General features: G+C 39.5%; 1 protein-coding gene across 1 annotated transcript; it reads right to left on the bottom strand.

The window, feature by feature from the left end:
- Positions 1-6,220: 6,220 nt before the first annotated feature.
- fam89a (family with sequence similarity 89 member A) lies at positions 6,221-15,905 on the bottom strand. The gene is made up of 2 exons (XM_033648778.2): positions 15,499-15,905; positions 6,221-12,850 (listed from the first exon to the last, which is right to left on the bottom strand). The coding sequence occupies exons 1-2, from the start codon at positions 15,745-15,747 to the stop codon at positions 12,557-12,559; spliced, it is 543 nt and encodes a 180-aa protein (XP_033504669.1). The 5' UTR covers positions 15,748-15,905; the 3' UTR covers positions 6,221-12,556.
- Between the last annotated feature and the right edge of the window lie 371 nt (positions 15,906-16,276).

Below are 16,276 nucleotides of genomic sequence, written 5' to 3'. Positions count from 1 at the left end.
TGAGCAAACCCCAGAGGGAGTTTCTAAATGTGGAATCTGCAAAGTGTTGGTCAATTACTGTGGCATGCAGTGGTTTAATCTGACTAATCAGATTACTGTAACAGCAGTCACCTCGCAGCCATTTACCAGTCTGGACCAGTGTGGAAGCCAATGAGCTGAAGCTGGCGGATAAAGCAAACCTTAAGTCAATTTGCCCTCCTGGTACCAAATGCTTTGCTTTGGCTGAAAACTGAAATTGAAAAAGCAATTTTAAGTACAATTTGGAGGTCATAGACGATGTAACTTTTCATCTAATGATCTGTCATTATATATTACCAAGTGAAAACAGTTGGCTAATATGCATCAAATATCATAATCCATGCTCCTTGTTTTAATACTAAATATATAATTAAGTATATATGAGGAGAGGGAGGTGACAGAGTTTAATGAATCAACATACTTCCTAAGTATTTTTCCATAAATAAAACATTACCAAGAGTCTTATGTAGCCGTGCTAGCAGCTCTGTGCTAATAACGTCACAATGCTACCATGCTAACACTGACAACATGCTGACGTTTAGCTCTTATAAAGCTCATGTCTACCATCTTAATCGTAGTTTTACTTGCTAGCATGCTAACATTTACTAACACTAGCACACTACCAGCACTGAGGTGAGGCAACTTTATTCATTTACCGTAAAACTATTATTTGCTTAAATCACTGAACTCAACAGGCCTATATTTGAGACAGGCCTTTAATTCCTTTTACACAAAACTGTTGCTCGGCAAAGACGGGAGATACAATCAAATTGTTTATTTGAACCAGTATGAATATTACTTGCCAGGCCTCAAATAACATATCAACTATGTGTTATGTAATGACAACTGTTTCGTGGCACCTGAGGATAACGGCACCCACCATACCGACACAACACCACTTTATTCTGTTAAAACAGTATTCCCTACTTTAAATTATTTTTATGAAAAACACTTTTAATGCTTTTGATTGGCAGACCCTCGCAGACTAAAGGAATATGAATAACTTACCACCTAATCTCGGAATGGACACATATTCTGAACTAACGACAGCTTTAGAAAAAGTTGTTTTTCGTCATGCCAGTGAATCTGAATAAATTATGGTCCTCTCTAATGCTCATGGTTTCAGTAAAATTAACTCAACTCAGCTAACAGTGTGTGTAGCATCTCCATATTGGCAACATTTAAAACATTTATATGTGTATGCACAATCTAAGCAACTAACGTTAGCTCAAGTGGGTGATCAACAATCTGATTTTATACATCCAAAGAACTTCTGTAAAAATAATGAACTACTTGGCAACCAGACCAGGCTTCTAATTGAGACAGGCCTTTATTTGTCAAAATGTGTAGCTATACCAGGCTAGTGGAAGGGAGCGGGTGTTTAATTGGGACTAGACTTTTAATTGAAGTTTTACAGTAGCATCTTCCATACAATGAGGCAATTTAAGGTGTTTTACATACAATAAATACAGGTAACATACAGGCAAAAATCATAACAAAGTCTATACAGAGACAACAATTTCACTTAAAGGCAGTAGTGAACATGAAAGTCTTTCACTTGTTTTTAAAAGAAGTTAATCTGAAATCCAATAGTGGTCTAAACACAAGGTACACCCGAGGCTGCTGGGAGTTTGGGAAGCAATTTGGTGATAAAATAAAGATTTTTTTGTAGTTGGCGCTAGATTAAAAATCATTACAATTTATCACGAGGGGGACATAAACATCTGTGTAAAATTAAAGTGGGATCCAATCAATTGATGAAGCAACATTTCACTGATAACCACAAGCTACAGACAGAAAAAATAACCCTTACATCATAGCTAGTTATGAAGAACATATTCAAAGCCATTGCACTGCAGTTGAGTCTTGATGTCGGCAGGAAGCAGCACACAGAGCTGCACAAGGACGTATAAATATTCAAATGATGAGCCATTTAATTAGCAGGAAATACACTGCACACTAACCAGTGGTCATTTGTTAGTTAAAGAGACAGCAGGTCCGTCCTAAACTGGCCTCACTGGGATCAATGGACTAAAAAGAGCAACACAAAGGAGAAAGGAGCACAATATTACAGAAATTAATTCAAAGGAGGCTTTAATATTGCAGAAAAAAAACAAATGTTCTCTATTTTAAAAGAAGTCTATGTGTTAATGTGAAAGACAAGCCAGCTTGTGCTTGTCTTCAGCTCTGATGTGACAGTCTGTCCCATCCCTCCCTGCGGAGAGAGTGATGCGCACCTTGGATTTGCTCTCTCAGTCAAGATTATGTTAATCTGCTGTAATCTCCCAACAGACGCTCAGACAGGCAGCACGAGACCAGAGCGCAGAGCAGAGAGAGGGAAAGACAACATGATGCACACTGCACCACAGAGAAGGCCTTTATACAGAGAGAGCATGTCAAAGCCCTTTTATCAAGTCTTTAAATGAATACTTGTTTTCTGATATACAGGGTTGAGTAGTCATTTCACTTGACATCAGCTCTGCTGTGGTTCAACTCCAGTGCACTTTGACTGACTCACTTTTCAATACCAGTGGTATCCTGAGTTTGAATTGAAAGCTTTCATGTCCATTTAAAGATTGAAATATTTTGGGGCTCTTCAAGGAGAAGTGATTATAGCACTTCATAGGCTTTTAATTTTAATGTGCAAAGTAATCATTAACTATAGCTGCAGATACTTAAAGTGGAGTAAAAAGTATAAATATTTACCTGTAAGTACATGTTAAGAGTGGTTAATCACAGCAGGCTGTTAAAATACTCCAAGTTGGCTGCCCTTATAGCCATCTGTTCGTACTCACTGTTAAATTGGTTTATTGCATTTTAAGAAACACCTTCTGACTCTAAAATCTTTAAAGATGGTCAGAGAACACCAAAATTCACAAAGCAGTGATACCAAACCACCAGAAAACATGGTACACATGTGCAGTTTAAACGGTTGCTGCGTGACCCATTTCTTCAGTCTCTCAGGGAGGTTTGTGAGAATTTAAATAGAGTGTCGGAGTATGAAAATGTAAACAGTGTTATCATCATCAGTAATTCATCTGAAGCTCCCAGCATGAGGAGCTGCTACATCAAAGCCGTCACATCCTGCCGCAGTAATGATCAATTAAACCGGAACTGCTCCGGCATGGCAGATACTCAAGACCAAAATGCAGATCGGTGCATTTAAATGCAGGTCAGAGCGAGATGCATTCAGGAGAAAGAAAGGAAGGAGAAGAAGTAGGGCAGCAGAGAGGAGAAGAAGACTGCAGTTTGAGCTGAGGGAGCTGTGTCTGGTAGAGTTGTACTGGGGTTGGTAGGGAGGAAAGATGATAGTTTGTATTTTGTGTGTAATGTTTCACTCATTTTCAGCCCTGTTATCCATCTTTAGACATGGCCATATGGATGTTGGTCTATACTGAAATATCTCATCAACTATTGGATGGATTACCATGAACTTTCGTATTTCGTTTTGACCTTAGTGCCACCATTTGCTTCACATTTGTGGTTTGGAGTTAAATGTCTCGACAGTTATTGAATAAATCACCATCTGAGGCATTTATGTTCACATCAGGATGAATTGTAATAACACTGGTGATTACTTTTCATCTTCAGGTAGTGCCATCATCAGGTTAAAATGCCCATTTGTCCAAAATTTTGGTTTATGACCTAGTACTTACAAAACTAATGAAATTCCCAGTAATGGAAGAAGTACTCAGATCTGTTAAGTAAAAGTAGAAATACCACAGTGTAAAAATGCTGCAGGTTTTCAGTATTATGCAAATACAGAATAGCCCATTTTAGAATAATGTTTATTATATAATTGGATTATGATTATTGATGCATTAATGTGTAAGCATCACTTTATTTGCGGCTGGTATAGGAGGTAATTGAGACCGGGGGCAATTCTAACATTTTTAGGTTTTAATGTCATGACTAAAAAACCTCTTGAACTGTTTGGATACAATTTTTATGTATGTAACGTGTATCTGTTTTCTATTTGGTAACATTCATCATATATTTTCAGTGTTGGAGAGGTTACTTATGAAATGTAATAGGTTACAGATCACAAGTTACCCAATTAAAGATATAACAATAATGTAACTATTTAATCATCTTATGAAAGTAATGCAACTTATTACATGTAATTAGTTTTTGATTACTTTTCTAATGCATGTTTTTAAACTGGGCAATAAAACTAAAAAAACGTCCGGAAATCGGCTCTGCCAAAAGAAAACATTCCTTCACGGTGAGAAGATGCAAAGCAGCAGAGTGAATGTTATATTCTACAAATGAATATAGGCTAGTAAACCCTTCATAAGGACCAACATTTTGATTAGTAACTGTAATTTAATGACCTATTTTTTCCTCAATAACTAACAGATTACAAATACATTTATTTTGTAACTGTAACTAGTTACTCTCCGACACTGTATGTTTTTAAAGGGCAATGTTAGAGTTACAAAACTCACTGAAACACAAGTTATGTTACATTTGCCACCACGAGCAGCGGCATTTGTAACAACACAAGTAAAACCCTTTATAGGAGCCACATTAAACATAAATATAAATATGGTTGAAACAATTTAACGTCCATTGAACAACTGAGAGACCTGATCTGAATCTGTGAAGTAGCACAGCTATAAATGTAATGGAGTAAAAAATTAGTGAAGAAACCTAAAAGTAGACTAAAGCATAAAATAGATAACAGTTAGCCTACATGTAGCTCAAAAAGTGCAGCACTTGGGTAAATGTAGTTACTTTCCAACACTGGGAATTCCCATCAACTTAAAAGGAAATTTCGGTTTATTTCAACCTGTCTCCTATCGTCCTAAATTTGTTTCAAGTGACTCCTGACGAAAAATAATAGTTAGCATGTTAGCCGTTAGCCTAGATACAGCCGGGGCGCATTAGTAGCGTCCGACCTGTTAAAACGTAAGTGAACGGGCATCCTTTCAAGTGCAAAGATAGTCCACTAAACAAGCTTTTTTTTCACAAACACCGCCTCATATTGTTAGGATAAATGTCAGAGAACATATAGAAAACGACATGTAAACGTGTTGTCTTACCTTACCGGTGTGCTGCCATGTTTGTTTATCATGTAGTGCTGCTTTCCAAAGTGCGGCCGAAATATCGCAAGAACAAGCAGCGATCTCATAGCGTGCCTGAACAAGCAGCAACAGCTGGAAGGATACACTGACGAGCTTCGTGAAATTGAAGAACGGAGGAGGAGAGAGAGAGAGGCGCAACAGATAGAGGACGAATGGCTGCTGCAAGGCTGAGTAGCTGTGGAGATTGGTGGTGTACCTGTGAATGCTGTGCCCCAGTGCCCACAGAAGAGGAATGCCTCTGTTGCAAGGAATGGGACCGGTTGCAGCCTTATTTTCAAGGTCTGGATGTGTCCGAGAACGAGACACCTCCACCTGGAGTAGTATCCAGCTGGGCTTTATCTAGAGCTGGCGAGATATATTTTGGCCGCGCTTTGGAAAGCAGAGCTAGAGGGATAAACAAACATGGCACCACACATGTTCTCTGACATTTATCCTAACGATATGAGGCGGCCTTTGTGGAAAAAAGCTTGTTTAGTGGACTAACTTTGCACTTGAAGGGATGCCCATTCACTTACCTTTTAACAGGTCTGACACTACTAATGCACCCGGCTGTATCTAGGCTAACGGCTAACATGCTAACTATTATTTTTCGTCACTAGTCACTTGAAACAAATTTAGGACGATAGGAGACAGGTTGAAATAAACCAAAATTTCCCTTTAAGCTGCTTATTGTCTTTAGTACACATTAGCAACTATTAGCATGCTAACATGCTAAAATAAGGTGGTTAAAAAGACAAACTTCAGTGTTAGCATTGTGAGCATGTTAGCATGTGGACATTAGCATTTAGCTACAGTCCCAATGTGCCTAAACACAGCCTTGCATAGCTGCTAGCGTGGGTACAAGTATGAAACTGTACATGGGCATATTATACCCAGACTGATGTATTATTTTAATTTAAAGTTTCAGGTTTTTAAGGCAAAGATACAGTTAGCGGACACAGTGGTGTGAGAAATGTGCAAAGAAAACAAACTTCTTCACGCTTTTTGTGTACTCTTGTGGGCAAGAACAAACTAAGGACCAACTTAACCCAAACATATTAGTCCAGCTAACTACTACCAAGACTTGCATTGGCTCAGTTTCTGGTATAATTAAAAAATCTCACTCCAAACCTGAAAAGCATGGAATCACTTTATTAAATTCATATCAGTATCATAACTATGATGGCATTGAGACTAATTGTCCAAAGAAACAGTAGTATGGTCATTCATAGATCAAAGAACAGGAGTAATGATGGATGGTAACAACACAGGCTTCACATGTTCTCTGAAGAACCTCTTATTCTTATGCAACACAAATACATTAACACCTTTTTTCCACTATAGTGATTTAATGAATGATTATGATGAATGATATACAGTATAAATATGATGTCACACATTTCACTTCTCTGGTCTCTCAGATTCAAACCAAATAAACAGCTGTAGCCAGTAATTAGAAAAGCTAATCAATGCTAACAATTGGCTGTAAAAATGATCTGTTACATTTAATACCTCTATGGGTCTCTTGTGTTTTTCTTGGCTGACTGACAAGCTACAATTCAACTGATGAAACCCAGGCCTCAACACAGGTCAGCTAAAGGGGAAAGTTTTAGCGAAAAATAAGTGTATGCATTTTTGTTTTCATGGGGCAAAGGAAAAACGTTTTTTGGTGACTGCGACATGGCCGTTTGACAGCTTTCTAACTCTCTCATTGAACATCATCTGTCTCTGATCAAGTTATTCTGTGCATGTCGAAGTATGTCCACACCCTTCCTACATTTCCCAGAGTGCTTCTAAACAACCAATAAAGCAGGAGTGTGAAGTGAACACCGAGGCGTGACTGTGATTACAGTAATCACTTCACTTCAGTCAAAACATGTGAAGTCTTTGTGGTTGCACTGCACTCTGGTCTACTGAGGCCACTCTAAGTAGAAAAATTCCATCTCTTCCAACAACTGATTTCTTCATGCACTTGTTCAAACTTGGTGCAAAAATGGCGGCTTTAGAAAGAAGCCCTTTGTGTTTGATTTACAGAGACTCACACCAAAACATCATCTACATAGAAATAAATCCATTACAGTTGCTGCAAGTATGTTTACATTTGGCCAGTTATTCATGTGTCACATTACAATCGTGTTCAAATGTTTTCATCATTATTTGCCCCTCCAAGGTAAAAGACGTGTCGATAACTTCCTATCAGGAGACATTTTGCCACAAGTTTACCCTGAGATGACAGCTCGTTACACATCCAATAATCACATGAAAAAGGGGTTGTAAAAGTTGGAAAATCACACAATACTCAACTGCTAACAGTACGATTTTGGCTACAATTTGCTGGTGTTCAATTAAAAGCACCTTTCTTATCTCTCTTGTGCTGGGTTTAGTTACAGTTGAGCTACTGTCCAAGGAGCACCGTGTGCCTGTGGAATAAAGACCGTCTCAAAGAGGATCAGGTAGTTGTACTTTTGAGGGAGATTTAGCACAGAACAACCACAAACAAGTGCAAAATCATAGCTGAATACGTGTTTTGCAAGTGACATGACTGATTTTAAGGCTGTTATACGTTCTGGAAGTTAAAGTTGCTTCGTGTAGAAGATTCAAATTGATCTTAAGAGAATATATGTAGAAAGAATGCGAGTTATTCTATGTATATATAGTCCAAGTATGACGTGCAAAATTTCTTGACAGCATCAACCAAGGAGACAGGAAGAGAACTGCCTCAGCAACTCAAATTTCAGAGGCAGGAAGCATCAAAAATACACCGCTCCCAACAGCTGCATCCTCGTCAATAAAATGAAAAAAGAGCCTTTGACAGGGGAGTAAAAAAAGGAGCAGAGTCTGGAAGAGACGAGATTACACCTCCAAATCTCTGAACACCTTTTAATCACCTCTTTCTGAGATTTCCTGGATTTGTACTGATGTAATACACGACCAGTAAGGGATTAAGGAAGTTGCGAAAGTCATCAAGGTTCAAATTCTACACGTAGCAGCTTTAGCAATCAAGTACATGTCAAATGATTCACATGATATAACAGCTCATGGTTTATTCTCATCCCCGTTTTGAAGAGCAAACCACAGATCTGGAACCTGAAGGTTTACAAAGGCACTAATTGTGTAGACATCCAATAAAACATCTGGGATCAAGTTCGTACACAAATGTTTTAAGCTGCATCTCTTAAGATTGTTTGCTTTGGATTAGGTTACAGGGCTAAAACTGGAGTTTTTACTGACCATAAACGGGTAATTTGACCGGAGATATTGGTAGCATTCGGATGCAGTTTTACTGTACAGACAAAAAGTTAAGTTTTATAAACCATGGCCCATAACAGGCCGAGAAAATTTGTAACAAATAACATTCAACCCAACTCATTAGACAATGGAGTCAGTGCCATCATATTCTACTGACTCTTTTTAGGTTTCTGGCTCTATTTAAAAACTTGCATTATGAACATTAACAGCACAAGATTTTAGAGTATGTAGTGGTGTTTTAGAATGAGAGGTGCTTGTGAGAGGAAGAAAACGTCATACAGTTAAAAGTATACTATGCAGGATTTTCCTAGAAAACTTCATCATATCACACAAGACCCAGTAGAAGAGTGTTGGGGTGCATTTATCTGCAGAGACTCTGCCCTCTGCCTGTATTTTCTTTTTATTTTGCTGGGTCCGGAACGTTTATGAGCGTGTAGCCCCCAGCCAATAACAGCACAAAGGTCAGGCTGGGACATTATAAAAAGGTAGTGATCATTTAGTAACAGCACACATCCAAGAGGAAGCTGTGGAAATTTTGGACACAACACAAAACAACTGAAATATAGTGAGGCAACAGCTTGTTCCAAAATGAGAGTGAATCTGGGAGGGAGCAAGGCAGAGTTGGTCTGGTTTCTGTTGGGTTAGCTTAGTTTGCTAGCATATCGGCGTTTCAGGAAAGTTCCTGAATGTTGTGTTTACAAGCAGTAACCAACAATACCTGCATAGTATATCTTTAAGAACTCAAATTGGAGGCAATAAGGAAGAAAACCCTTGAAAAATACATTTTCCTCCAATTCATGATAGCAATGATCAAACTGTTAAAGGAATAGCTTCAACATTTTTGTAAACCCGCTCTTTTGCTTTCTTGTCTTGTTACTTTTTCCTAGACCCGTTCATTACAATTAAACTTTATGTACGAATCAAACAAATGAAACATTGTGCATTCATTTTAAAAAACTTTACAGGGCTGGTTTTTACATTTGGACAGAGCCAGGCTAGCTGTCTTCTCCATTTCCAGTATTCAGACAAAGCTACGCTAACAAGCTAGGCAGAAAAGATATGATAAATGGATAAAATTCAAATAGATATGAAAGTGGTTTTAATCCTCTCATGTAACTCTAGGCAAGAAAGTAATGAAGCACATTTCCTAAAATGTCTAACTATTCCTTTAATGTTACACTTCTGTCATGTCTGTGTGCTAACTACTGTTCGCCACTATGAAATGACGAGTTTACAGTTTCTTTACACACCAGCTGTGTAGATGAATAGGTGTTTTACAACACATGACGCAACTGAAACTCTCACTTGTCAATCAGTGACAAAAACAGTGTGAGAAAATAGAAGTTTTCTGATAATATCAGCGTGTCTTCGAGAGGGCTGAAGGCATATCTATCACCACAATGAGAAATTAAAGGAGCTCTATATGATGTTCAGAGTATTAATATAGCAGCAAACAACTATTTGCTATGTAGAGATATAGTGGAGTAATGGCGTCCTGAGCACGGTCCGGCCGCAAGCGCAAGTTGCATGCGCACGTGAGTCCCTGTGTGTGTCCCTAGCTAATTGCTGCTGCTCTGCACTGTATTCATACGGCGGTTAACTCAAATGAAGGGACAGTATCGTTGTCGAAACGTAGTGCCAATACCATTAGCTCTGTCCGCACTTCATGGTGTTAGCAAAGTTAGCTGCTAGCACCATTAGCGGCTCAGCTACCTCCATGTTGAGAGCCGTGTGCACACAACCTCTGAATCTCGCATAGAGCTCCTTTAACTGTCACTGCTACAGGACAGAGAATATGTTTGTTAACTGATAAAGACATTCTTCAAGACATCAGATGTCATTATGTGCTGTACCTTTTAAGTAAAACTTAACCATTCAAGAGCAGTTTATTAGGACAGCGTCTTCTCCAGCACCTTAAACCAAATACATTTCATTTTGAGTGCTGGACTTTCTTTGGTTTGTGTTCCACAAGCGCACAAATAGCGGACCAGCCTACAAACAGATGGCGTCATACCATTTATACAGACACAATATCAACACTGAAACATCCCACACCTTCTCAAAGTGAGGGCGGGTGTTGACATTAGTTTCGTAGTTTGAGTTACAAAGCAGCTGCTGTGTGTCGAGCTGTGGTGTTGCATGCTACAAGTCCAGTTGAGACCGTTTGGGTATTGAGGAAGACTGCACAGACCATTCATATATGTGTAGCAGAACTTATATTTGGACATCCAAACGTCTTCGCCTGGTGCAGGATAGATGGAAAAACATACTTAGAGTCTCAAATAAGGCTGCGTCTGTGGAGTGTTTCAATGAAAACACTCTTTTAACGGCAAGCAAGAAGTTAAAAACACTTACTGGTCACTAACAAGATTGTAACAGCATCGTCTAGTGATGGAAACTCTCATCTACTTGAGTTTCAGGGATGAGGCTTGGATACTTAAACCCCCGATAGAAGGTTTGAAGGTATGCTGAAACACTGTAATAATATCCATATATATAAGGATGGATGTATCCATGTATAAGACTAATGTTTAGCCTGGTGTTGAGCCTGTATGGTGTAACTGAGATCAGTTTCATGTAGGATACACAGTATTATAAAGTACCCTGTAATCAGCTGCTAGATGCTACCATGTTAGGACCTACAGTTTGGTGTTTACTCTGCAAGGAACATCTGAGGCTGCAGTGACCACACAACAAATTTTTCAAACTCACTGACCGTTACAAGCCAATCAGATTGATGTCCTCTCATTCCTCCATCAATGCCACTGTGTTAAATGACCAGACAATTCAACCAGCAAGTGTAAATTATGTGAGAAGTTGATCACAGTTTCTCCTTTCTTGGCAACATTTATTTGCTAGAATATATTTAGAAGAGAAGTCTCAAAGCTGGTTACGTGGAAAATGGCTGAATAAGTCATTTTATCCAGTTTTTTCCTGATTATTTTCAACCAGTGCTGGCTTGTGAGCTCTTGATTACAACTTGAAGCTCATATTCATAGTTTTTCATGGTTGTTTCGGTTAGTTATGATAATACTGCACATGGCAACATGGCGACTTAAGTGCTCATGTTGCTTGCCCTGTCCAGCTTCGAGAACTTGGAGCACAATGTTATTATCGATAGGAATTATTGCCATCACTATGAAAACAAGACCTGGGGTTATGCTTTAACTCCTCAGTGGATGTATCATGACAGGGATCATACACAGCAGAGTATAAAACATAATTCGCCTGATCGAAACCACCGTGCCTTTTACACCAACCAGTCTGAAAAAGTCGCCCGTAACAGCGTTGAAGGTTCAGGTTCAAACTGTCTCCAGCATTTGGAACATTTCACATTTTCAAAGCAAGCGTCTGCTCCATCTAAAAAAGGCAGGAAAGCGTAGCCGTCACTCCTGTACCAAAACTCTGAAAGCAGGTATGACGACTTCACCTCTTTCTCCATTCTTGAGATCTGACACCTTCTGTGCAGACCTTCTGGGATTTACATTAATGAATTATTTCACCACTTAAAAGTAATACACACACACACACACACCGTCTCCGTCAGCATGTCCGCACAGTCTCTTTGCACCAACACCGATTGAAGAGTTCAGAAGTCCTGTCCTCTGTGCTTGCTTTGAAGTCCCAATTTCCGGGATTCCCAACCTGTAAATGCTGTACCCTTGTACCTGGGTAGAGTTGCAGTACAAAACTTCCATCGAGAGCAACCGGAAAGCAAATATCTTGTTATTTATATTATATAATAAATAATACAACTTTGTTCATATATTTTTGTATATGTAAAAAAAAACAGTTCTGCCAAAAAGGGTGACTGGCTAGCAAAACCACTTGATATAGAAGCAGCAGTAGAGCTGTTTATAAAAAGGAATTATATATATTGCCTAATTTTGAGTATATGGAGTCTTGGAATACAATCCGTCTCAACTCCTGAGTTTGAAAGGGCGTCAACTAGGCACCCGGCCTCTCAGCTCCGTAGTCTGATGAAGCTCCTGGTCGTGCTGCAAAAGAAAAACAAAAATTCTGCAGCACAAGCAGGGGTGCGTTTCACCTGAGGAGTTGAAGTCAAGCTGGAGTCTATTATGGTAACGAGATACCACAAGCAGCTATCTCTAACCAACCAGTTTAATTCCATCCAAAAGGGTTCCTGAGCCTCGCGGCTTTTCCTCCAGCTTTACCCCCCAAAAATATGTATCCATCTGCAGAACAGTGCCGAGAATGAGGCCTCAGATGGTAACGTGAAAGGAGTCCCAGCTGTCGTCTTTGCTGCTGCTGCTCCCGTTCTTGGCTGCTGCCATTGTTGCCGTCCCGTCTCCGACCTCTCCGTCTGGCTGTTCTCCGGTGGGGGTGGCACCGGGCTCTGGGTAATACTCGTCATCCTCGTCAAAGTAGCCATTATCCATCATGCTGAGGCTGGAGGCGGCGCTCAGGTCCTGGCAGCTGCCCTTGTACTCCTGGATCGACTCGTGGAGCGACCACAGCTGGCACAGCAGGGACATGTCCTGCTGACGTAAGCCCACCTGGAGAGGGAAGTATTAAGATCCTCATTAACATATCATACATTTTAGATGAGGCATACCAAAAATGCCTGAGCTAAACATAAAATCTGCCTTTCCACAATGCCAGCACACTAAAAGTGATATAAGATCTATCTTGAGACAATCTGTGATTGGCTGAGTGTAGCTTCTGTTTATTTCTTTCTGCACCAACTTGTGCCTTTTCTGCATCAATTCATAGATTAAATGTCTTTTATTCTGTCAAAGTAAAAGCCCTGCTGCTACTTTCATTTCTCTATTTGGTGGGGACAAATGCACATGTGCTGAATAATGAGAGGGACGTGTCCTCTGCGTCCCCTCTGAAATCCACACCTATGGTGACTGGTGCTCCAGACGCTAGGTTCTCTAGACTCCAGATACAGCCTGAGACAACAGCTGCAACTAACAGTATTTTCATTATTTTGTCCGACCATGAATCCAAAAACAAAATATAGCTTTTGTTTACTATAAAATAATGACAGATCCTCAGACTAAAGAAGCTGGAAGTAGCAAGTATTGGCATTGTGATGACTGATTGATTTTCAAAATAAATGCTGATTAAAATTTTTTACGCTAAATAATTTTCTGTCACAAAAAAACCCCAATATATTAAATTGTTTCAGCGCTACAATTATAGGACAAATGACATTGATAACTGATATCAGTGCAAAAAAAAAAAAAATTTGTCTATTAATTGATTATTTTATCCAAAGACAAATTATCAACAAAGTGCTAATAATCAATAAATCACTTAAGTCATTTAACGACAAAAACTGCCCAACTGCCCCCCTGGTTCAAGCCTCTTGACTGTGAGAATTTGCTGCATTTTATATATGTTTGTAAACTAAATATCTTGGGATTTTTATGACTGTTGGTTGGACAAAACAAGTGAGGCCTGATGGTCTTCTTTTCGTACAATTTTCCGACATTTATTTATTTACATTCATTTTTTTTTAACTACTAATTAATCAAAAATACTGATCTGACATTATGATATTAGTAATTAAAGGTCCAGTGTGTAGCATTCTGTGGCATCTATTGGTGCGGCTGCAGCACTGAAACTTCCTTCCGTGTGCCTGGCGTGTAGAAGAACTACGGTGGCCTACAAGAGAACGCAAACAGCCCTATCCAGAGCCAGTGTTTGGTTTGTCTACTCTGGGTTACTGTAGAAACAACATGGCAGACTCCATGTAAGAGGGTCTGCTCTATATGTAGATATAAACAGCTCATTGTAAGGTAACAAAAACACAGCGTTTCTTAGTTTCAGGGGATTACACGCTAATGAAAACACAGTTATGAATATTATATATCATTTCTGCAGATATGTGCCCCTAAATCCTACACACTGGAACTTCAAAGGCTGAAAACAAATCTCTCTTAGCAGGGTTGAAAAGGGCATTTCTACTGCGTACCACTCAGCTGACAGTGCAGCATGAACTGAGGGTCACTGCATTGTCTTCCACACAAATTACAGTGGGCAGACGTGCAAGTCAGCGTCACGTCAAACAGCTGAACCCGTACTATGCTCCATAAACTATGCAGCGATCAGAGATTTTAAAATATAAGTCATTGACAACTTATTAGACAATATGAACTACAAATTCATAGTAATACATTAACAACAACACAGTACATAAGCCGAGAGCAGGCAACGTGCTGCAGGGAGAGTAAAGCAGGAGCAGAAATAGGATTTAGTAAAGCCTGTAACAAAAATCCAAATGGCAAAGGGATTGAGTTTCAGCAACAGTTTGACCTCTTTCATCTGAATTACTGGATATGAGGAAACAGGCTATTGTTGCGTGTTGACCGAGAGCCGTGGAGGAGTGTACCTTGATATTGAAATCTGGTCTGGTTCGGTTATTAAACCCCTGCTGCTGGCAAGGGAGTGTACAGGAGTGTGTCTTAAGTGTCTCACTGTGTTTGCACCTTAGTGAATGTAAAAATTAGATCAACAAAGGATCTAATGCGTCATAAAAAACTTTCATACTGAAGCTAAAAAGATATGTAAGCTTAGAAGAAAAATCAGCATAAGCCTAATGGCTTAATTTGTCTCATCCACTGCAAAGCTGTTCCCTGATCCTGGTTTCTCTTGTAGCTGGTATCCTTAATGCCAGAGTACATGTTAAAAAATCACGTTTTAACTTCTTGTGCTCAAAGGACTTTGTTCACTTGGTAGCATACACAAATATACACATTGGGAATCATTTGGGTCTTTTATAACCTATGTAAACATACAATCTACTAAACAACTGATAAAGCAACAAAAACACTAAGCAATTTTAGGCTTGTTCAGTTGTATTATGTCTCTCTAAATCTAAGTGGACTGCTGCAAATAAGCCAGATCAATACCTAAAAGTTTAAATTTTATTAATGTAATGTGCTGTATGGTAAATAATATGTAAGCCGAATTTTTCAGGAGACTCTAATAATTTGTTAAAAGCGTTAAGTTGTGTGCTACGTGGTGTGTAAGTTTGCCAAAAGCCAGCCAACAATAAACTACCCGAGTTTCTTAAGGGACTTTGGCTGGATGCGAATGCACAGCGCACAGGGATTAAACGCCTATCGACAAACCAGGGGTGGAAAACAGAGCACTCCGTTTTGTTAAACAAAATGAATACTGCCTAAAATGTTACCATCTCTTTCCGCAGCAGAGCCAGGGCAGCGTCGAGGTTGGCCGGCTTGTTGGCCAGCAGGTTGTCGGCGTTGTTCCTGCCTCGGCTCAGGTCGTCCTGGATCATGGTCTTCTTCACGTACATCCTCTCCATTTCTCTCCAGGAGCCGCCGCTTGAGTTCAGCAAGCCGCTCAGGCTCTTCGGCAGCGGGGGCAGCCCCTCGATACAGGCCATTCCTCCCACAGAACCGTTCGTGGACTTACCATTCATTGTCCCGTGATTTACGGAGCCAGAGAATGGAAGTATTTACTCTGAAGTTGACTGGTGAGTCTTTAAATCCAGTAAACGCTGGGAATAAACAGTCGTCTCTCGCACCAAACACACCGACCAACAGCCGTGGATTTCTCTGCTCTGGGCGGCCAGCGACACCACGTCAAGGTGCCCGGATTTAAGTAATTCAACTTCCGGTCTGATTATCAAAAATAAAAGCATCACTTTTGAACAGTGAAAAGAGTGTTTTTGTTTTTTAGCCTTTAAAGAATATCATTATTATCATTATTATTATTATTATTATTATTATTATTATTATTAGGCTGTTATACTGTACGTATGCAGTACTTTGATGACAATCCCATTAAAGGATAACTTAGGCATTCGTCAGTCTATCTATGTTGATTTCTTTTGGTTGGATGATCGTTATAAATTTGAGTTTTGTTTTAGAAAGGGAACCTTTTTTTGTGGCTCAATTTCTTAACCAGGCCTGGGATAGAAGGCAGAGTATTCTGTTTCTGGATCGAGA

This window comes from Epinephelus lanceolatus, chromosome 13 (assembly GCF_041903045.1).
Source record: "Epinephelus lanceolatus isolate andai-2023 chromosome 13, ASM4190304v1, whole genome shotgun sequence".
Classification (NCBI taxonomy): domain Eukaryota; kingdom Metazoa; phylum Chordata; class Actinopteri; order Perciformes; family Serranidae; genus Epinephelus; species Epinephelus lanceolatus.
Note: the sequence above shows the minus strand (reverse complement) of the source record. Positions and strands in the feature narration are given on the sequence as shown.

What these genes read in the sequence shown, in the direction of transcription:
- fam89a (XM_033648778.2), bottom strand. Translation starts at nt 15,747, where the DNA reads ATGAATGGTAAGTCCACGAACGGTTCTGTGGGAGGAATGGCCTGTATC. An exon ending in CTCTGCTGCGGAAAGAGATG is followed by an intron (nt 12,851 to 15,498) that starts GTAACATTTTAG and finishes TTCCCTCTCCAG; the next exon opens with GTGGGCTTACGTCAGCAGGA.